Source organism: Protopterus annectens, chromosome 1.part1 (genome assembly GCF_019279795.1).
Source record: "Protopterus annectens isolate FY-2018-M chromosome 1.part1, PAN1.0, whole genome shotgun sequence".
Lineage (NCBI taxonomy): Eukaryota > Metazoa > Chordata > Ceratodontiformes > Protopteridae > Protopterus > Protopterus annectens.
Genome location: NC_056726.1, coordinates 337,781,409 through 337,804,949, shown reverse-complemented (window position 1 = coordinate 337,804,949; position 23,541 = coordinate 337,781,409). Strand labels below are relative to the sequence as shown.

General features: G+C 36.7%; 1 protein-coding gene across 2 annotated transcripts in view; it reads right to left on the bottom strand.

Annotated features, from left to right (window-relative positions):
- Window positions 1-23,541, bottom strand: part of CCDC68 (coiled-coil domain containing 68) — a 1,130,692-nt gene that overhangs the window by 389,182 nt on the left and 717,969 nt on the right. For both annotated transcript variants that reach the window (XM_044075050.1, XM_044075059.1), the window contains one exon: window positions 18,813-18,941. In XM_044075050.1, the coding sequence (XP_043930985.1) occupies window positions 18,813-18,941 (129 nt within the window). The remainder of the gene's footprint in view (window positions 1-18,812; window positions 18,942-23,541) is intronic.

The following is a 23,541-nucleotide window of genomic DNA, read 5'->3' as shown; positions in this document are numbered from 1 at the left end:
ATACAAGGAACCAGCCTTCAATTTCAGCTCAGGAATCCTTATCTACTAAAACAGGGCCACCACCTTAAAATTGTATAGCGCCAATGTAGGTTGTTATAGCTCCTTAATACCTAGTTATTTTACCATGTTTTAGTGGAAAACACATTTCCAAGCCCCACTGTCACTTTCCCTGTAACAACTCTTTTTTATCTTTCCTTCCCCAGAGCCTTAAAAAACAGATATACATGCAAGAGCTACAGCCATCACACTGTAAAACTCTTGGCAAATGTGGCTCCATAATCCTTTTCCTGTTACCCAACAGAACTCCCTACATACCTAATTCTAATTTTTCATACCTGCATTCCTTTTTGTAGTGTAAGCAAACTAGCTTGAGCTGCTAGTGGCTCAGCAAGTATTTCATGATCAAAAGCTTACCTGTCAACTCTTGGCTCTTTGTTTCTTGGTAGGGTTCAGTCATTGCTGGTTCTACCCACTCCATTCACCCTCTCTTTGCTTAGGCTCACTCCGCTACACTACCCTACCCCCATTCCCACCCACCCCTCTTTCATTACATTTATATCCTCTAGGCATACCCCTTTGCTCTCTGGCCGTTCCCCTTCTCTATCCCTCCTCCTCACTTCCTGTCACACAATAACCTTTTCCCGCACCTATAATATCCCTCAAAATGTCTTCTCCTTTATATTATTTCATACCATTTTGCTCTCTTGCCTTAGCTCTCTCTCTCTCTCTCTCTCTCTCTTACTCTTATTACATCTTTACACCTGCACTCATTATCTCCAAGCACATAGACTATCTCCTTCCTGCAAATTTATCCTCTCTACCAACTATTCCTTGCACTATTCTCTCAGTCCTTTTAACTCTATTCCCTACCACATCTCTGATAAACTATCTTGCTTTACATACTATCTTTCCTACCTCTTCTCTGCCATCATCTGTTCAGGTGACATCCAGACTAGCCCTGGGCCCCACTACACTGTCTCCCCCTCTCAAGCTATCCCCATTAAATGTCCCAAAACTCTCAAAGATAAAGTCTGGAAAACATGGCTTAAATCTAAAAATCCATCAGACCTCATTTACTATAAACAGCTCCAAAATCAAGCTAAAAAGCCCATTGCTAAAGACAAACAGTAGTATTTCTACAACTAACAATCATATAGGAAAAATAACCTCAAAATATTTTGGTCATCCCTAAATAATCTCCTAAACCCTGGCAACAAACATAACCCCTGCCCACACCCTGACATGCCTCGAGAACAAATAGCCAGTATTTTCAATGCCTACTTTATAGACATCATTGCTAACATTACTGCTTCCTTTGCCACACGCCTCCCTAATATTTCTACTCCTACAACTGCATCATCCCATTCCGCCCACACAACATTCCATTACTCCCACCAATACCTCTCAGACCTTAGATCACACCTCTCAGAGCACTAATACTCTACCTTAAACTTCCTTACAACAGTCTCACATTCACAGTTTAACTTTTCTCCCATCCCTACCTCCTTCAATAAAAACCTTCTGACAAAATTAAAACCAGGTTCAAACTCCGCCGATAAAATTTCTGCCGAATTCCTAAAAATTGCTGCCAATGCTGTGGCCTACCCCATTAGTATTCTGATCGAGTCTATATTATGATATTGCACACTCAGAAGAGTGAATGATACATAACTGACCCCATGTAAGTGAAAGCTTACAATGTGAAAACCTCAGAACAGCAATTTTTTTCCCTTCCGGAAAAAAACTGTAAAACATCACATAATGTAGGGGGCTTTGACCCCCACTCCCCCCAACATGGGAGGCTGCGCCCCCCACCCCCTACTTAAATATACCAACTCTGAGATTGCACTACAGTGCCAAAAATGGCAAAGTAGCTAAAGTGGCCAAGCAAATTCTTTCCCAGGGAAAGAATTCACTAAAAAGTGGCTTCACTCTTTTGCCTTTTCATGCTTCTCAGTTCGACAAAGATGCATTCAACAACCTGCATCAGCGACAGCATAATAGGGAGCCTTCTGATCAAAAGATCAATTCTTGAGTCTTATGTTCCTTCCCTTTGGAAAAAAAACAATCATCATCCCTCTTCATAAAGGTGGCCCCTCAACTGACATCTCCAACATTCGTCCTATCGCTATACTCTCCCATATTTCCAAAATCCTTGAGAAATGTGTACAAAGACAACTCCTAGGCTATATCCTCACAACCATGATCCTGTCTTCAACACAGCATGTCTTCCGTCCCTGTCACAGCATAACCACTGCACTGATTTCATTCCTAGACAAAGTTAACAAAGCTAGGGAATCTGGACACATTGTAGCTGCCCTTTTTTAGATCTGTCAAAAGCATTTGACGCCATCTCTCACCCTATCCTCTTATCTCAGCTTTCAAACATAGGATTATCTCCCCATGCAGTCAACTGGTTCCAAAGCTATCTCTCAAATAGAGAACATGCTGTCAAGTGGCACAACTCCATTTCCCCCTTTCTTCTCAACCCTACATGCATCCCCCAAGGTTCCATCTTAGGCCCTCTCTTCTTTAATATTTTCATCAAGAATGTTCATTTGGCCATCTCACAGGACTGCCTTGTCCAGTACACAGATGACTCGACCATAGTTTGCTCTGCACCTAATGAAACTATCCTTTATCAAAATACTCTAGCAGCCTTTTCCTCTGTGGAGACATGGCTCCACACTAACCATCTCTCTCTTAACTCCAAAAAAACTAAACTTATGATTTTCAAACCCAAGAGACAATGCCATGCAAATAAACCCAACCTCAACATTTCCTCACTCAATGCTACTAAAACTGAGCTAGTGGTCCACACCAAATTTCTAGGAGTAATAATAGATGAAAACCTCAGTTTTGATTTGCATATTCAAAATGGCATTACTAAGACCCATAAGAAGCTAGGGTTGCTCTATAGGAATAATAAGTTCCTCTCCCTCCCATCTAAACTAACTCTAGCACAAACATACTTGCTCCCCTCTCTAACCTACGGTATTCCACTATTCACCAATCTCCAGCCACCCCTACAATCAAAATTAGACATCTGCTATAACAAGTGTTTGTTCTTATAATATAGGCCCTCCTTTTGCACCTGTTTGAACACTTTGTATAAATTTCAAGCAACTTATGCGCAACTATTGTAAACTCTCTTTAGATTCTATTATGTTTGCTTATGTATAACTTGGAGCTTTTCTCCCTTGGCCGCCACCAAAAATGTATTCTTCCTGGCCCAGTAGACTTTCCTGGTAATCAAATGCCAATAAATAAAATAAATAAAAATTGTTAATGTTGTACTTTAATCTCTTAATTTTCTCCCTCCCACATTTTTCCTCCCTTCCTCCGTCTATATTTATTTGCAAGATTTTCCTTTCCAAGAACTATAGTGAAACTGGATAATTCTAGTTAGATAACTATGACTTGTGTTCACATTATATTTAGCTTCATAATTTATGTCTACATTTCTATATTTTGTACATCACTCAGTGTTACTCAAAGCTATGTATAATTGTGCTAGTGTTTCTTTTTTCTGTAACATCCCAAGACGAACATACAATTTTGTTGACTTTGATCAGTTTCTACCCCAGTTAATAAATATAAAAGTAAACAAACAAATAAATAAATGCGGTTAAGATTCAAGAAGGGTATATGATAATTAACTTTTTCCTTATTTGACTGAAGTTCCTCTTTCTTTCAGTTTCCATTCATTGTGATGGACTCTGCTCCCATATGATCCATTTCATCTATGTATTCTTGGCTTCCTTGAGGCTCTAATACCTATAAAATACTTTTCACAGGAACAACAATTTCCTGTGTATACACTGCAGTAGATACTTCCCATACAACATTGCCATTGCATAGTTCTCTTTTTGTCAGAACAGCATTGCTCCCCCATTATGCTCAAGACATTAAGTCCTTCCTCAAGAATTTACAAAGAAATTTAAGTTATGAGCTTGAAATGTATTATCAATGCACTTAAATAGTCCTTTAAGCATCAACATTCCACACTTCATAGATTTGCATCTGTTCTTAATCTGTCTTCCCCATTTGTCACCCTGGAAACACATACTTAAAAAGTATTATTACTGTAGCTATAACTTCCCATTTCCCTCTGAATTACTTCTTCTTGGTAAAATTTAAAGTCAAAAACCGCATGTCTAATTGCTCTGTTTAATCCAAGACATTAAGTCATTCCTAAAGAATTTACCAAGAATTTTAAAGTATGAGCTTGAAACATATTATCAATGCACTTAAATATTCACCGAGTATCAGACCAAAGACTGCACCAGGTCTTAGCGTAAAATAGTACGAAAGTGGAGATTAAAATATTTTACACTAAGAACCTGGTTTGGTCTTTGATCTGATACACAGCTTATACCCAGTGGTTTTTATTTTAGTTTTCTAGAGTTTTACCACTTTTTAGCCAGTTTTTTTTTTTTATATGCACTTAAATATTCCCTTAAACACCAACATTCCACACTTCATCGATTTGAATCTATTTTTAATTTGACTTCCCCATTTGGTACCTTGCAAAAACATACTTCAAAGTGTTATTACTGTAGTCATGTTATAACATCCCTTTTCCTTCCAAATTACTTCCACTTGTTAACATTTAAAGTAAAAAAACGCATGTCTTATGGCCCTATTTATACTTGATCTTCTTACACTTTCTTCTGCTGATTGATTTACAAATTGTCTGATCTCCAGTTTTATTAGTTACTTCTGTATCATCACTTCAGATTTAGTAACATTCCTCACATCCCATATTTCTCCTACATTTTCTACAGCTGTGCCCTCCTTTTTTCTAATTATAGAGAATGTACTCTTCATTCATCCAGCCTTTGTTCTCACATACTGCTTTGGCTGCTTCCGGTCTTTTCTGTTCACCAGGACTGCCACACCTAGTGCATACCTTGTCACAATTATCTGTGCTATGGTTTCCTTTACCATGCCACTGCACACATTTTCCTGAACTGTGCTCTATCATGCCCTAATCTTCCAAATAGGAATGCGTAGATTCCCAGCTTTTTTTTAACAAGCCAATGACTACCATAATCCAAATTCTGCAATTTTACCACTTAACAGTAAAAGACAAAAAAAAAAAAAGAAGTTTAAAATACTCCTTCCAGCCAATAGCCAGTCCAAAGTCTCTCAAACAAATTTTGTTCAGTTCAGCAACAATATTTACAGGCTTGAAAATGCATTTTATTTATATTAATAGTTAAATAATGCAAGAATACTGACTCCACGGTACCCTTTGTTTACATGCCTCAGATCCTTCACACATCATTATGAAGGCAAGTTTTCACTGTAGGCATATGTTGGCTCAGAATGAAAATATATTCGAAAACAAACATCCTGTCCCAAAGAAGTACTTCAGACCATGAAGGCACCTGAAAAACTCAACAACCAGAATCTTAATAAATAGCAATGCTACTTCAGTCAGTGGTTCTATGCAGTCATGGTAATAGTACTGTTAAGAGTGTTTGGTGCATTAGCAAATATGTTTTATTGGAATAAGATAGCAATACTGCTATAAAGTATATATACTTTATAAATAAATATATAAATAAAATATATATCATACTTGCTATAAAGTATAATAATTTTTATGCTGATAAACTTCTTGCAACTTCACATTTAGCTCACAAACTTACTAAACATCCTGTCCTACCACCACATTATGATAATATGATATCAAATTCACAGTATTTATGCTTTCAGATGACATGGCTGCTTAAGCAGCCTCTGGGCTTAGGTATGATCAACAAAAGCATCCCAGATAGTTTTGTCATCCTTACAAATTAATCACCCCATCTAAATCCAGACTTACAGTTATTGTTAAACTTTCTGCAGCAAGATTAGATACTGCACTCAAGGCTTCCTTGACTCCCTCACTGGTTGTTAGTGTTCATAGTGTTTCCCATCATCCTATCAACTTCTCCACAACCGCAGCCACAGTGACTTGTATCAGACATTAGAGGAACTTCCATGATATCCTGCTTGTATGTTATTTAGCTAGTATAAGTCCTATGTCAAGTCTCCCCTGAAAATAAGCTATACCTGATGTGGCATATATGATGTGCATGGATGAACACCTGACTATGAACCAAATGACTAAAGTTCTACTAGCAGCCCAGATACTGGAGCAGTTGACACATGGCACGCAAGGAATGGCGGGGCATATGCCTGCTTGCATTTTTTTATTTGGACAATATGGGGTATACTAATGTGTGCCTGGAATCATGGCTGTCAGTGGATGCTAGAAGCAAGTGGCAGAGGCAATGGCAATTATAACATAAGCAATATGAGGAATGTGCCAAAAAGGAGATGAGGTAGCTCCCCTGTAATACCCATGCCCAGGACTACCTAACAAATATCCATGATGGCGTGGGTTAAGACTGAACAGTTAATCTACAAAACAGAAAATCATGCAACAAATGGTCTAAGTTCACCTTCCGTCAACTTCCTGCAACTCAATGCAAATCTAGTAATTTACTTGCTCCTTAAGTAAGGGGATGAATTCCAACATGGAGGAAATTATTCAGAGAGAGACAGTCAAATGTGAAGGATGAGAACCAGCAAAAATCATTTGATTCAGCTGCCATATGACCGTAGTGAAAAGTTAGGTTGTACACTCAGAAGCACTAGGAAAAAATAGGGTTAACATGATGAAAGAAATAAACAAATTGTTATACCAATTCTTTCCAGTTTTCTTTCAAGGTCTGACAATACAGAAACCAACTCAACCCCTACCTTCATGAACACAGGAACATACTAGGTAAGCGATCATTAAGGACCATACGGTTGCCAGTCATATGCACTTTTAAGCAAACAAACGTAAAAGTTCATTGCACCATCTTCAAGCGATTAATAGTGTTCATTTCCTAAAGTGAACAGGCTGTGCATTAATAACCACAGTATAAATTTGTGTCTAACCATGCAGTCATCAAGACTATCCTTAAAGGTGGCCAATGCAGTACTTTACTTGACCTGCAGTGGTAACTACTTCCACAGGCAAGAAATACACTGAGTTAGGAACCCATCCTTCCAGTTAGTCTTGTTTATTTCTAGTGTACATTTAGGTCCTTAGTGCAATTTGTGTGTGTAGAGCCACTGATATTATGAAGAAATAGGACGTCATATAGGATTCAGTCTTCCATGGCTCAAATAGAGACACAGGTCAACTGTCAGCAACCTTTGGGCTATTATGTATACGTGCTTTTCCTTTCCTCTAAGAAAACCACTTTCATCAATTAAAAAATTGATATAAAATGGATAAACAACACATTTGTCTGAGAGAAAAATAGAAAACAAGATTGATGTTCATAATAAAGATATCAAGGCTGTCTGAAACTTGACTGAAACTAACCTTACATATGCAAACTTCTATTATTAGCTCATTAATTTTAAAGAGAGATAGACTGTGAATGAACTTTATGTGGTTTTAACATTTTATAACATACATGTCTAGAATTTTACAGTATTATTAATGTATGGTTTTGTGCAGTATTTTAAGATAGTTGGTGAAGATTGATTTATGAGTTGTACTGTTTTGTTGGATTGGATCTGATATTTAATTATGTGATATAATATCCCGTTTTACTCTGATGACATTCCATTTTGTATGGAACAAAAGGTGCTTAGCATTAAAGCTTGTTATTTTCATGTTTTTCAGTCTTAGTACTTATTTTGGCATATTGCTCTTTTTATCTTTTGGGTTATTCGTCATTCAGCAGTTGTGGATTTTTTATACCATTTTGAACACACACACACTGCTAGACAGGGGTCCAGGGAAGTAAATATTGTGGGAAGAAATAGCCAGAGAATTGTTATGGCTAGGCTTGTATAAACCCTAGGGCTGATAGCCTAGTACCAACCTATGAACACACACACACACACACACACACACACACACACACACACACACACACACACACACACACACACACACACACACACACACACACACTGACAAACTTATTTCAAGAGTGGTTAATAATACCTTTTCCTTGCCAACCTCCCACCACTTCTGTTTACATGGTACTATGCTTCCACCAGACAGACTAGTCCAATATTCAAGATCAAAATTATTAAACCGTTTCAGAATATGCCAGCAGCATGATATTATATTATGGTGGCTAAAGCTAAGCAGTCTTACTTTAAAAGTACAATACCAACAGCTGCTTTGGGCCAGTTCTGTGCAATTGTGCTTATAAAGTTAAATAATCCTCTAGCCACTACTTTAACAGTTAACTCATTAACACCTAGGTGGTGTGGAATGTCACACCTCTAGCAGCCTACACATATCTTACATTCTGGAGCATTTTCTGGGAAATCAAGTTAAAGCACAACATAAACACATGCAAATATTTTGTTAACAATAAAAGTTATTAAAACAGGACAAATAGTAAAGGTATCAGTAAGAAGTACAATGATAGGGCATTCATAGTTTCCACAAATACTGAAATGTTTTATATTATTTTGTAAACTTTCATAAACAAAATTTCCATGTGTTGAAAACTGTACAACCTAGACATATATTGTTAGAACATTTTTGTGATCCAGATGTAATAGTTTCATAGGTTCATACTAGGCTATCTGCCCTAGGGCATTTATAAGCCTAGCCAGAGTGTGTTTGGCTTTCGCCACCCATTTTAAATGAATTTTGCTATGCCCTTTTTCAAGGTTAGTATACTGTGCCTCTGTCTAACAGTGACACAGAAGTGATACCCAGGGTAAACCTACTATCTCCCATTCACTCATCAAGATTCCTCTTGAAGAGAGTCAATGAGGGACTGCCTAACCTGGACTGGAATTTTATTCCAGAGTGAAGCGAGCCTCTGGGTTATGAATCTGTCCCTCCAGCATGTCCTTTCTGAGGTGCAGCATTTCCATTAATTTTGGGTTGGACATGGCTTTATACGTCAGGCACAGATCACCTCTGAGCAGGCGGTATGCCACTGAGTAGAGCTGGAGTTTCTTTAACCAGGCAGCATATGGCATCTGTTTGAACCCTTTGATCCTCTTGGTGAGGTACTTTTGGGGTCTTTCCAGTTGTTGCAGGTGTCTGGTAAGGTACATCCTAAAAGGGGCTTTGTACTCAATTATGGGCCTGATGAGGGATGAATAAAGAGGCACAATGACCTCCCCTGATCTAGATGTGAATCCCTTCATGATTAGGTGGGCTATATAAAATGTTTTTCTAACCACTTTGGCCACGTGGTTGTCAAATGAGAGATTGCTATCAAGTTGGGTCCCCAGGTCCCTAATTACTTCTTCCATACTTAATGGATTACCACCTATGTGGTAGTTTGTGGGCACTTTGTTTTTGCCAAAGGGGATGACTATACACTTTTTGGCGTTTAGCTTGAGGCCATGGCTCTGGCACCAGTTGTCTGTTTCTATGAGGCCCTTTTGTAGTAAGCTTTCATATGACAAGAAATTCCTCTATAAGTGCATGTTTATTGAAATATTTACAGTAATATATTAACATTTGTAATTGTATAATTAGCAAAACAAAATAGTGGATATCTCTCAAGATGTACAATTTACAGTGAAAATATCAAAGTTTTCTTCAACAACGTCTAAGGTTTCACTTAATGTGATGTAAGTCACTCATTTTTTGAAGTACATATGGAAATATTTCTTATTTTCATAATTACTAGCAAACTAGCAATATTTCCATAATGTTGTTGTTGTTGTTGTAACATTTCCATAATAGTCTCATATAAACCATCACTGACAGTGAACTGTGAATTGTTCTGTCTCTCGTCGGTGTTTCACACTATATACATTATCAGCATGTAGGTCTCTTATTTATGAAAATATGAACATATATTTGGAATTCTGAATAATAAGTGGCAAACAAAGATTTGTTGCTCCTCTGCAGGGCATCCTAAGCTAAAAATCTTAATGTCATTTTGTTAATAACTCCTTGCACTTTCTAATACTGCCTATCATTAGCTGGTAAGTCATTCAAAGAAGACAGACCAAAAAAGTTCTGGACATCATAAGGTATAATGCATATGAAATAAAGAATACAAAAAAGAATTTTAGGCTTGAGTTAGTTAAATAATAAAATAGTTAAAATTAGGAAAAGCAAAGTGCAAAATATACAGATGGCATATATCCTCTTACATGGAAAATTCACACAAAAATTGGTTAAATGGATATCTATTTTTAGAAAAAAATATTTTCTACCATCAAGTTAATGCAGTGCTTATCTTCTAACTAAAAGGTGACTGGAAGCTCGCTATTGCTAATACAGAAGTTTAATAAACATAAGCTTACTGTGTTCTTTGGATAGAGGGCATGACTGTTTTTTCTTTCTCAGTGCCCACGCTACACCTTTTCAAAGTTCATTTACTGTTTCCTACCCATCATCACGCACAGAAGTGGAAGATGACCTGATGCATAATCCTTAGTAGTGTCTCAGTACATAATTGTTATCCAAAGGGTTGTCCTGATATGTCCACACATTGGTAAACATACATTTACCACTGAATTCATTTGGCTTTCTTTCCCTTCTGTATTTGGTGTACCTCTTCTGATTCTTTCACTTTCTGCTAAGTCAAAATTTCAAATCTGAACCCTAAGGTTGTCATTATCTAGAAAATCCAATCTTTTTTATAATACTATTATTTCTTTAAAGGTAAGACAATTACAAAATACTGGCACTGGTCTTCTGACTGCTGTGTGTGTGTGTGTGTGTGTGTGTGTGTGTGTGTGTGTGTGTGTGTGTGTGTGTGTGTGTGTGTGTGTGTGTGTGTGTGTTTGTTAAGATGCTCTGCTAGGCAGCTCATTATCTACATCTGTCCTTATTTTTATTCAACCCATTATATTTCCCCCGCCTAGTTTAAATCTAGAAACAGTCTCCATTTCTTTAACTGATGTGCCAAAGTAATTTCAAGGATCAGTCACCATTTCTATAAGAAGTGCTTCCTAATATACCATTTAAAATTAGGACCAACAGTCATCACATCATGCACTCTTCATCTTGACATGTAGGCATTTCAGAATATTCCTGATAACCATGTATGTCTACATAACATCTCTTCTACTGATTGTTTTTATACTCCTTTTTATTTCAGTTTTAAAATGCAACTATACAGTTTTACAATATACATGGATGACTTATAAAAAAGCTAACAATAATTGTATAAATTGCTGAACAAAATAACATCAAACACCTTCAAGTCAAAAAGTAGATGAAAAAAAAAAAAAAAAATATATATATATATATATATATATATATATATATCTAAGCACTCAAAATGCCCTGAATCAACTATCCACCAAAAGGTAGCACTCCTTAACTATGTTCCATGCTGTGCTCACTTTGATTTCCATCTACCCATACTCCTGTGCACATATAATTATTCATTCTTTTCCACTGATACATTATTTTTAAGATATGTAAACTTTCACGTAGTTTACACCACCTACTCCTTTCTCATTTTCATATATATGACACATCAGTGTCAGTGGTACAACAGACAGCAGACTCATCTTTAGAATTGAAAACTATGGGTTCTATTCCCAAACTAGGTAGATTGATTGTAGATCCTGATAAGGGTGCTGCAATCCTGAGTGTGCTATCCTTTGGAAGAGACATTAAAATGAGGTCCCATCTGGTTGAATTGATGGTAGCTCTGGATGGAAAAGATCCAGTGGCACCTATTGAAAGAGTTAGAGAAGTTCCCTGACACCCTGGCCAAATTTCCCCTAGTAGTATGAATGCCACCTTAGGTCTCCCCTGAAAAGACATTACCTGCCTAGTGGGGCTAACCCAGTCATCAAAGAATAAGCAAATAATGGAGAATGCTAGACATTGCTCAAGATAGACCCAGAATACCAAGTAATGTGGTTAAGTGAGCAGAGTTTTCTTTTACTTGGTGGTAATCTCACCTCACCTTTTTCTTTTTTCACTTGTGCAGTTTGATGTTTTTGTTGCTTATTTTGTTGGATAGATAGAATGATAGACAAACAGACAGAAGAAAGAATGAAAGCCACCAAACCAGGACCGAAACACAGAAAGTGGAGGAGTGTCCATATTCACCAAGGATATTCACACTACCAGGCTAGTTGCCCAACACAATGCATCTGAAATTCTCCAGATGCAGCTAACACTAGGTAAGACTGCAATCCAAATTGTAGCATGCTATAGATCCCCCACCATGCCCCAAGATTCTCACTACACCTTTCTAAACATACTGGAAAATATTAAGATACAACCAAACACACTAATACTGGGTGATTTCAACTACCCTGCCATTAACTGGGAAAACTACCCATGTACCAACACCTTTGCCCAGTGGTTCGTGAAATTCATAAATTCCAATGCCCTGGATCAGCTAATCCATAGTCCCACCAGGGGCTCCCATATCCTAGACCTAGTCATTACCAACATGGGAAATCGATGCTCCACACCTATGGTCACCCCCTTGTTGGTCAGGTCTGACCATAAGCTAATCACCCTTGACATCCACATCCCTCCCCCACTGCCTAGTAAGGAAACTTCCATAAAAAACCTCTCCAAAGCCAACTTCATGCTACTCAAGCCAGAAGTGACAAACTTCATGACACTCATGCAGACGGGAACTGAAAGTTTGACTGCTGAATCCTACACTAAGGCAATGTACAAGAACATCCACTTGTGCATGAATCATGCCATCCCAAATAGAACCAAGACACTCTCCTCCAAAAAAGGAAGCCAATCTGGTGGTCCCCTGCCATAAACAAACTTTACAACAAAAGAAAGAAACTGTTGCAGAAAAGAGGAAAATCCCAGGATGCAAAAAACTCCCTTACCAGCTTCAGTAAGAAGCTGAGATCCCTCATAAAATCCTCCAAAGCTAGTTAAGAAAATAAAATTGCAAAAGATTCCAAAGACAACCACAAGGCATTCTATAGCTATGTCAAGAATCTAAATTGTAATTCTCACATCAGCTCTGAGCTACAACAAAATGGCATTAAATATACTGACACCAAGGATATTGCCAATATCTTGGCAGATCGATTCAGTGCCAACATCACCCCCCAACTCACCCTAAAGGGCCCATCTCAATACCGAAAGATTGCCAATTTCCGGTAATACCGGCTACACAGGTAAACATTGCACACTCCAAAGCTAAGAATACAGCATCCATGGAACCAGACGATATCCTGGGCTGTGTACTACATGAACTGCAAAATAAACTGGCACCTCACCTGAGTGTCATGTTTAATCACAGCCTCATCTCAGGCTTCGTGCCCACTGAGTGATGCACAGCAACAGTTATCCCACTCCACAAGGGAGGATCCACCTTGGATCTTGCAAACTACCACCCCATCAGTCTGACAAGCTTGATCTACAAGGCCATGGAACGTATTATCATGGAACTCACAAACAAAGACATTGGCAACCTTCAAACACTGGACCCCACCCAGTTTGGGTTCGTGAAGGGTGTATCTTGTCTCCAGAAATGGATTGACTTCTTCGAATCAGTCTCCAGAGCTGTGGATGAGGGTAAGGCGGTCCACACAGCCTATCTGGACCTCGCCAAGGCCTTCAACACCATCCCCCACTCTGGAATCATAGATAAACTTACTAAGCTGGGCATTAATCCCTATGTCACTCGATGGGCTGCCAACTGGCTTACTGACAGAACTCACACTGTAAAAGTAGCCGACTCCAAATCCAGCTCCAGACAAGTGACAAGTGCCTCAGGGTTCAGTCCTGGGACTGCTCTTGTTTGGCAACTGCTTCTCTGAAGTACAGGCCAACACTAACGGACTCTGGCTAACAAAGTGATGATTGCAAACTGGGAGACATTATTGAATCCCCAGATGATGTGGATATTCTACAAAAGGGCCTTACAGAAACAGATGCTTGGTGCCAGAGCCATGCACTCAAGCTCAATGCCAAGAAATGTATAGTTTTCCCCTTTGGGAAAAAAACACGTACCCATGAATTACCACACAGGTAGCAGTACACTAAACATGAACAGTGTGATAAGAGACTTGGGACACAGGTAGACAGTGGTCTCACCTTCGATAACCACATTGCCACAACAGTCACGAAATCCTTCTATGTGGCACACCTCATCACTAAGGGTTTTCATCCAGAAAAAAGGAGGTCATTGTCCCACTGTACTCATCCCTCATTAGAACCATTATAGAATACCTTTCAAGACATCTGCAGCAACTGGAAAGGCAGCAGAAATACCTGACTAAAAGAATCACGGGCCTAAAGCAGATGCCCTTTGCAGACCATCTAAAAAAACTCCAGCTATACTCTGTCGCATATCGTCTATTCAGAGGCAATCTCTGCTTAACATCCAAAGCCATGTCAAACCCAGAGCCACTGGACATGCTACACTTAAAGAAATCCCAATCCCTCAGAGCCACACTCTCCAGGGATCTAAAGTTTGTCATCACAATGAATAAAACATGCTGGAGGGCTAAGTTCCTCACCCAGAGACTCCCCAGACTCTGGAAAAGACTCCCCATACATGTCAAGCAGAGCGCCTCTTTGGCCCTCTTCAAAAGGAATCTTGACGATTGGATAGGAGATAGGAAATTCACCCTGGGGATAACATCAGTCACCTTGCTAGACAGGGATCCAGGGAAGTAAATATTATGGGAATAAATAGACAGGGAATTGTTATGGCTAGGCTTGTAGAGGCCCTAGGGCTGATAGACTAGTACCAACCTATGAACCTATGAACTTATGAAAGAAAGAAAAGAAAAGAAAGAAAGAAAAAACAGAGAGAGACAAACAGAAATACAGGACATACAGATAGATTTTTTCATCATCCTTCCAGTACTACTTTTATTTAGTTTGATAGGCAGGGAGGTAGAGAGATAAGTAGATAGATAACTTGACAATTAAACAGATGTTAAAGACAGGATGGCTGACATATAGGATAGACAAAAAAATCAACAGATAATGCTGTCATTTTAACATTAGTAAGAGGTTGGCACTAACCCCCTTAATACTCCATATTATCATTTTTTTATTTATTTATTTTTATTTATTTATTTTTTTTAGATGGAGAGTTGGGGGGCTTAAGTTAGTACCGGCTCCCCTTATATACAAAAAAAACCCACCTCTTAACAGCACTCACAAAACACTTCAAATATCCTTGGGGACCCATATCAATGAAGTGAAATCCTACAGATGCCTTTGACTTAACCTGAGCCCCTCCATAAACTTCAAAAATCACAAGGCACTTTCCACTGCCAAAGTTCTATCCCAACTAAAACAAGTATGCAAAATTACAAGGCTACATATCCTGGAAGTATAGGACTCATAGCAAAGAACACACATCCCTAAAATGGTATATCCCTCCTTAAGTTGCCATTGGTATTTTAAACAGAAGAATCTGACCTTACTGAAAACACTTCTAAAGATCAAGTTTGTAACTCTCAATGGGCTTATATCCACACTATAAACATTCATCAGTTACCAGTGCCCTCCCCATTAATGAAAGAGCCTGCTTCTTTCATTAATGGAAGAAATTTATGAAGTCCTCTTTGTTAACGTCTGCTTTTGCATTACTGTAAACTGCAGCCATTAACATCTTTCTGTTCTTTTGGGACCTCAAAATGGTGAGGCTCATACACTAACAACCACTGTAATCCTGGCAGTCTGGAATGCCTTATGCTTTGTTATTGGATCTTTAAACTAATTTTATACTTTACATCTGCTTTACTTCTACACTTTAGAGGGTCCACTAAATATAATTGTTTCTCAACAAAACTCCTGTAAGAATGCTCAACACATTACCTACCATGTAGTAGGTACCATTCCACATGTAAAACTACCCTGAAAGACTACATGATAACTGGCTATGCTCCTGTATTGCTCCCAACTAATAATCTTCCTGTTTTTCCCACTCATCTCACACATGATAGCCCAAATAGTGTTCATCCCACATGGGGCTATGCCACTATCTGTCTTTTCTTTATTAATGTTTTTTCCTACAGATGACATAACTTGTAATACTACATGACCAATTTTGGTCTTTCAGAAGTGACTGACCTTGAAAAGCTACATGACTTATGTACCTCATATATATTGTAAAAAAAAAAAAGTATTCCTGTATGCCTGAAACATGCATGTTTATATTGTGTTTCTGTTGTTATATGTTGCTATAATATTTTAAGCTCATTTACATATTGTTAGGAATGCACTACTTAAACTAAGTTTACTGCTTGTACCTTAATAATGTTCTTTTTGCTGTGGAGCTTTTCTCCCCAGGTCTCTGCTGAAAACATTTTTTTTTCAACCCAGTTGGACACTACCTGGTTAACAAATGTCAATAAATAAATAAATAAATGTGTTCTTTGTTACTGCAACAACTGACAGACACCACACTTGTCATCACGTTAACATGTTAATATCTTGTTTCTTTGTTCCTCTATTATATTTAGTATTACATTTTATTTATCAGATATGACTGTTGTACTAAACTGTTCCTTGATCTTCCACTTTCCTGTTAGTTTTTGATCTGTCATATGCTGTAGTCTCTTATATGTTATTCCAAATATTTTGTGCCTTTGGACAGGGCTGTGAGTAGGTTTTTGGTCCAGTCTATTTCCATGGTTAGCAAATATAAAAAATAGTACTACTTCTGAGCCACATCCATTCCTATTTGATGTCCTAATTCCCTTTTAATATCATTAATGATATCTCTTTTGCTTTTAATACATTTTAATACTGTATATAAAGTTAAACCAGTGCTGCACATTAGAAATATATCACAGTCCATTTTTTGTAATTTTAACCTAGAGTGGTGGTAAACCCTAATCTGATATATATATATATATATATATATATATATATATATATATATATATATATATATATATATATAAAACTATCAATATCTTTATACAAGTCTCTGTCTGTCTTTCTCTCTGTATATAAATGTATATAAAGAGAGAGACAGACTATTAAATATTGTATTCTTTGCCAGTTCAGAAGTCCAAAACAGGTAAAGGTATAAGCTTTGTGAGCAGATTCTCTATGTATTCCATATAATTATAATGTGAGATTAGTGCTCATTTTATGCCAGGTGCTTTGACTATGATGTGTAAGAAACTTTTCTCCATGGATCTCCATTGCAAATGTTATTTTACCCAGTGGGATACTGCTTGTCAGCCATACAAATAGATGCATTCTCTGTCACTCATCTTCTCTTGTGTCAGGCTAGGTCATCTTTGGGCAAAGAAGTTAACTGCACCCTCTCCTATCCACCAATTGTCCTGCACTTCAGACACTGCTGAATAGCATACACAGTTGTATTCTGCTGTATTCATGCCACAACAATCACTGTACATGGCCCCAGCTTTTCACATGATTGTTGAAACAGCTGAATTGCAAGTATTACCTTGCCAATTCCAAAGTAGTGTCACTCTTTCATCAGAACAGGATGCTTCATGTTTTCCTTACCTCTTAACCTTCCATACTATATCACAAATTCTTACCACTGGAAACAAAAATTTCACATAACAATAAAGTATAAAAATCAGTGTAATTTCTCATTCAGGTTCATTCACTTTGCTTTTGCTAAGTACATATAAACAGAGTTAAGGAGTTAAGAAGGTTTTAAGCTTCTGTTTTCAGGAAAATTCACTTATTATGTAAACCTTTAATTAAACATGTAAGACCTGACATCCTGACTCTCCTGGTTTGCCCTAATCATTGTGTATGTTCTTTGGACAGCAGCTCCTTTGAATTATGTGAACTTCATCACCAGCACTAAAAGATGCCATGCACCTTTTAAATCCTCACTTTCCTAAAATCCATTCAAATAGGTGAGTGCGGGCATGTCTCTACACTAGTTAGAATCTTGCTGTCAACCTTATGCCTAGATGAGAAGAAATAGATCTGGCAAGGAAGAAATGGAATATATCCTGACATATAGAGTATAGGGTCAGGCAACCCAGACATACATCATGAAAGCCACAGTGCACACATTAATTCTATAGGGGACAGCAGTACAAGGCACATTATGTTATACACAAAGGAAGAGGGGAAAGTGAGCTGCAACTAAAAATGGCACAGTGGCTTCCACTTTAATTACCATACCTGGAATCTTTGTGTACTACAAAAAAAAAAAAAAATTACTGGGTCAATAATCATAACTTTGGCTTGATAAGTATTCTTAAAATGAGTATCTTGATATTTCTTGAGCACATAAATTGGCGTGATTGGTGTACTAATATTAATCCCCTTTGTTATATTCTTTGAATGGTGTGTAGGGCTATATTGCATTATATCAGTTCATCTACATTATTGCATGCTATTATAGTATATTTTTTACCATTTGTGTATAGTTGCTTTGCATTTTGCAAATCGCTTATAAGAAAATGTCATTTTAGCTTAGCTAACGTATTGGAAGAATGAATGATTGAATGAATGAATAAATAAATAAATAGTAAGAATAAGTAGTCCTTTGCTCAAATGAAGATAGACAGCAAGTTGTAGCAAGAACACAATATCTTATGGGCAAGTTACTCTCCTTCAAGAAGCACAGACTTAAAGGCAAATGCCAGAGCCCAGCACGCCTCTTTGTTGCAAATGCTGTTAGACATGTTTTTCTGATGGAATTATACGGCTAAGATTTTTTATATATATATATATATATATATATATATATATATGTATATATATGAAGCCGGTCATTATAAAATAGGCCATGAATCATTGCATGAGGAAAAGCCGTTTCAGATTATATTTCAGAGTTTAGCAGCATTCTCAGTCAATAAAGTAAACCAGGTAAGGTAATCATAAAAATGAATATGGCTGTACATTTTCATACCTTTTCCATTCGTTCTACAAGATTCTCAAGTGCAGTAATTCGGTTCTGCTTTTCCTGTGCTTTTGCTGCCACTTGGTTAAAATGTTCCACAGAGTCCCTTAACTTTTGTTCTTGCTCAGAAGCACAGCTCTGGAATACAGTGCAAATGTGATACATATTTTACTGTCTATCTAGTTATATCGGATATTGAATTGTCTTGTCCTGTATTATGAAAAAGGAAAGCTTATTATTATTAGTGTTATCAACATCATCTTCATCATCATCACTATCATCATCCTCACCATCATTATTATCATTTTATACATTTTGAAGCAAAAAAAAAAAAAAAAATTACATATGGAATGCAATAACCCAAGAAAACAAATCTTTGAGTCTGTATTATAACCACAAGTACATCTTACCAACATTCTTTAAATACTTTTTGATTTATCACTGTGTTTTATTTCCCCCACAGTTCACAGCAATTGTGTAACTGCAATAATCCATGGCAGAGGGGGTGTACGCCATTCCTGGATACATCATTTCATCATTCAGGCTTTGTTCTTGTTGCCAGACCTTACCAAAAGTAAATCTAATTGCAACTCACACTTTTTCCATTTGTGATTGTTTAACTATAACATTGATACAACTAAGGGAGAGAAACGTAATATAAACACATTTAAGAATATATTAATGAATTCAAAGATGGCTGCCATTCTGTGAACACTGCTGAACTGCAGTTCTCCATTTAACCTGAGAAATTCAAAACCCTGAGTTGATAACACGAGGTTTTTAACATCAAATCTTTGAGAAATAATTTTATCTTCACTTAATTATCCTATAATTAGGAGAAAAACTGGATACAAAGGAATATATTTCACTGGATTGCAATAGATTAGCTGGCTCTGCAGAGAGAAGTAAGCAAAGGGACCATGTGCTTTCTATACTGTAAGGATTTGTGTACTAACAGGATGTCTAAAGAAGTTAAAAGTATGGAGACAACTACGACTAAAACCAAACTTTCGGAATTACAATCACCTGAAAAATATGCGATTTCCAAAAGGCAAAGAATTACCCAAATGCAGGAACAACAGAAAACAGGCATTAAAGCTAAACCTGATCAGTCTTTAAATATGGCAGACATCAAAAGAGCTTTGCTGCCTATTCAAGAAGCACTGAAAGAACTGACTAATCAAATACAGTCATTTGGAAGTACATGTACTCAGTTGCTGGAGAGAATGGATAAGACGGAAGCTAGAATTTCGGAAAATGAGGACAAAATAACTTTACTGGAAAAAAAAACAAATCTACTTGATCTGGATATACAGGCTATGCAAAACAAGCTTACAGACTTAGAAGCAAGATCCAGAAGAAACAATGTTATCATCAGAGGGATTCCAGAATCTATCCAGTATAATGAGCTAATTCCACCCATACTACAAATATTTGCAGTGCTATTAAATAACTCTGAGGGGATGAAACAGATTGTTAGTGAAAGAGCACACAGAGCTTTAAGAGAGGTACAAGCATCTAACTTTCCGAGACCTGTATATGCTAAAATTCTCAACTATCAAGATGTAAGTAAAATACTTATTACTGCAAAACAAGCTGGTGGTTATATTATGTGGGAAAATAATAAAATATCTTTGTCACAAGAATTGCCTATGCAGGTCAGACATGCAAGACAGGCTTTGTCTCCATACTGCAAATTCCTCATTAATAAACAAATTAAGTTTCAAATGAAATACCCTAATGTGTTTATTTTTACAATGGATGGAATCAAATATTCTGTTTCTACGAAAAATGAGGCTAAAACTGTGTTTCTTAAAGTTTTCAAGGCTTTACCTGCATCAGAGACTTGAACTGAACCTTCGTTGAGACTGGCAGGCTGCTGAGATGGGATCCATTATCTACTGTGTCTCCAGGTCTGTGTAATCCTTTGTTTTCATGTGAAAAGCTGTAGGCCCCTTTCAAAGTAATAAAACTGTTTGTTTTCCTTATCTGGATTACCTGCACTTGTTTTCCGACGTTTTATGGCTTAAACGAACTGTTTTTGACGAGGAGGAAGACAGGAAATGCCTAAAATGCTGTCGAGGGGTCGAATTCGATGTGACACTTCCGGGTGTCCGTCTGTTAAAGCGGTCCCCCATCGCGAATATTTCATAGTGTTTCCTGCCTTGGGAATCCAAAGGGAACTGTTTAAACACTACTTTTGCTTATTTAACAGTGAAAAAATGTGATGTTTGGTAAATTAAACACATAGGCACACTTGTTATGCTTTTCTAATAACTGTTACTTAAAATCTTGTAATTATAGTAGTTACAGAGGGTGCAGGGATATTATTATGTTAGTACAATGTAGTTGTCATTATAGTTATTAATGTACTGTGTATAGAGGGTACACTATTTTACTTTAGTTAGTTAGTAGTCTGTTTTATTATTAAATTAGGTTAAAGTGAACTTATAAGTAAGGATATTACTAAGCAGTTTTTTATTTATTTAAAGGTATTTTTTTTTTCTTTCTCTCTCATGCGGACTATGTATGATAGCTAATCTCAGTATAGGAAAAGAAAACAATTCCCTTTTTTGTAATAGATTTTATATGTACTGTCTTATTATATGTGCAGTTTGAATTGTTTAAATAATAGGTAACCATAGAGTTGTAGTTCATGGCAGTGTTCGTTAGGGAATGCTTAGTTTAGGCTTTGTCATAAGTAAGGTAGAGTTTATAGGTCTTAACTATGGAACACATTTTAAACTATATAATGTAGTGTTTTATATTTGTTTTTTTTCTGTATACCTTAGGTATTACATGTTATATAAGACCTATATTTATCCTGGTCCGGGGTTAGAGTGGGTAAGCACTGGGGTAGGACGGGATATAAGAATTGCTTCCACTATATGTATGACTTTGAAATTATTGTATCTGTTTATGTATGTTTTCCCTCCAAACCTTTTACTGTATAGCCAACCTTTGAAATGTGGGAATTAGATTCATGGAATGTTAAAAGGCTCCAGAACTTGAAGAAGAGGAAACTATTGTTTAATGTATTGTTGCAGGCTAGGGCATGGTTTATTTTACTGCAAGAAACTCATTTAATGAATGATCAATGGGCGGATATTAAAAAAAAGAAATGGATCAGAGAGGTAATAACATCGGAAGGTAAGTCAAATAGTGCGGGGGTAGCTATAATTATTAAAGATCAATATAAAGAGAAGATTTTGGACTCTAATTCAGATAAAGATGGGAGATGGTGTTATGTCACCCTCTTGTCTACCCTATTTGATAAACCTTTAGTACTTTTTAATATTTATGCGCCATGTAATAACCAACAAATATTTATAACATCATTATATTCTATTTTAACGCAATTCGATAGACACTATGTAATTATGGGAGGTGACTGGAATGCTTACCAAAATCCGAAGTTGGATAGATCTTGTCCACAAAGAGCATTTAATAAGCATGCTGTATTAGCACTGAATGATTTAAAAGAAGATTTTCAATTATATGACCCATTTCACTATTAAAATAATGATAATAGTACTAATAGTTTTACATTTTATTCCCCATGTCACAAAATGTGGTCCAGAATAGATTTTTTTCTGATTTCAAGATCATTGATTAACTTAGACCCTACTGTTGTTACACATGCCAGATACCTATCAGATCACTCAAAAATTTCGCTGAGTTTCGCTAAAGAAGTAAAAGATATCTTACGATAAAGAGGGTATAATTGGTCTCTGAATCCAAACTTGCTAAATAAGGACGACATATTACAAGAAATTTCAAACTACCTTAAAGATTTACTGGGTGGTTTAAATAAACATCAGAATGCCCCAGATATTGAATGGGCTGCAGTTAAAGCTCAAATAAGAGGGGTCCTTTTGCAAAAAGCCTCTTATTATAAAAATAAATTAAATAAAGACATTCAAAACTTAGAAAACAAAATTAAACTACTCGATCAAGAGCTAATGTTAAACTTTAATGAGCAAACAGTGAAACAGTTGCTTAAATATCAACGGGATCTCTTCTTAATTCAAAACTCTAGAGTAACATTTCAAGATTATAAGACTCTAGTTAAGTATGCTAATCATGCTCAAATGCCATCAAGAGTGCTGACTAGGATCATTAACCAATCAAAAACAAATGGGCAAATTTCAGAAATACAACTTAATAATAAGATATATCGTAAAACTGCAGATATTATTGATATATTTGAGAAAATATATACTAATATTTATGAGGTGCAGAAGGATATATCCTCTAATACAGTTTATGAACAATTTTTACACCTGATTAAGTTTCCAAAAATAGGAGAGAATTTTCAAAATGATTTGGTTAAACCGATATCAGAAGAAGAAATAATATATATAATTGAGCATATGAAACCAAAAAAATCACCAGGTCCTGATGGGTTGACAGTGGAGTTTTACAAGAAGTTTGCAGAGTCTATCGGTAAGATACTTTCAGGTGTGTTTAACTATATAATTAGGAATAAAATTCATGATCCTCATCTTAATGCTTCTAAAACTATTCTTATACATAAAGTTAACTCAGATCCCCAGAATCCAGATAATTATAGACCGATATCATTAATTAACGTAGACATGAAAATTTTAACCTCAATTATAGCATTTAGATTGAAGAAAATCATGATTCATATAATATCTAAAGAACAGGCTGGATTTATGACAGGTAGACAAACAAGTGATAATACACTCTCATTGCATACCATGATAGCAAAATA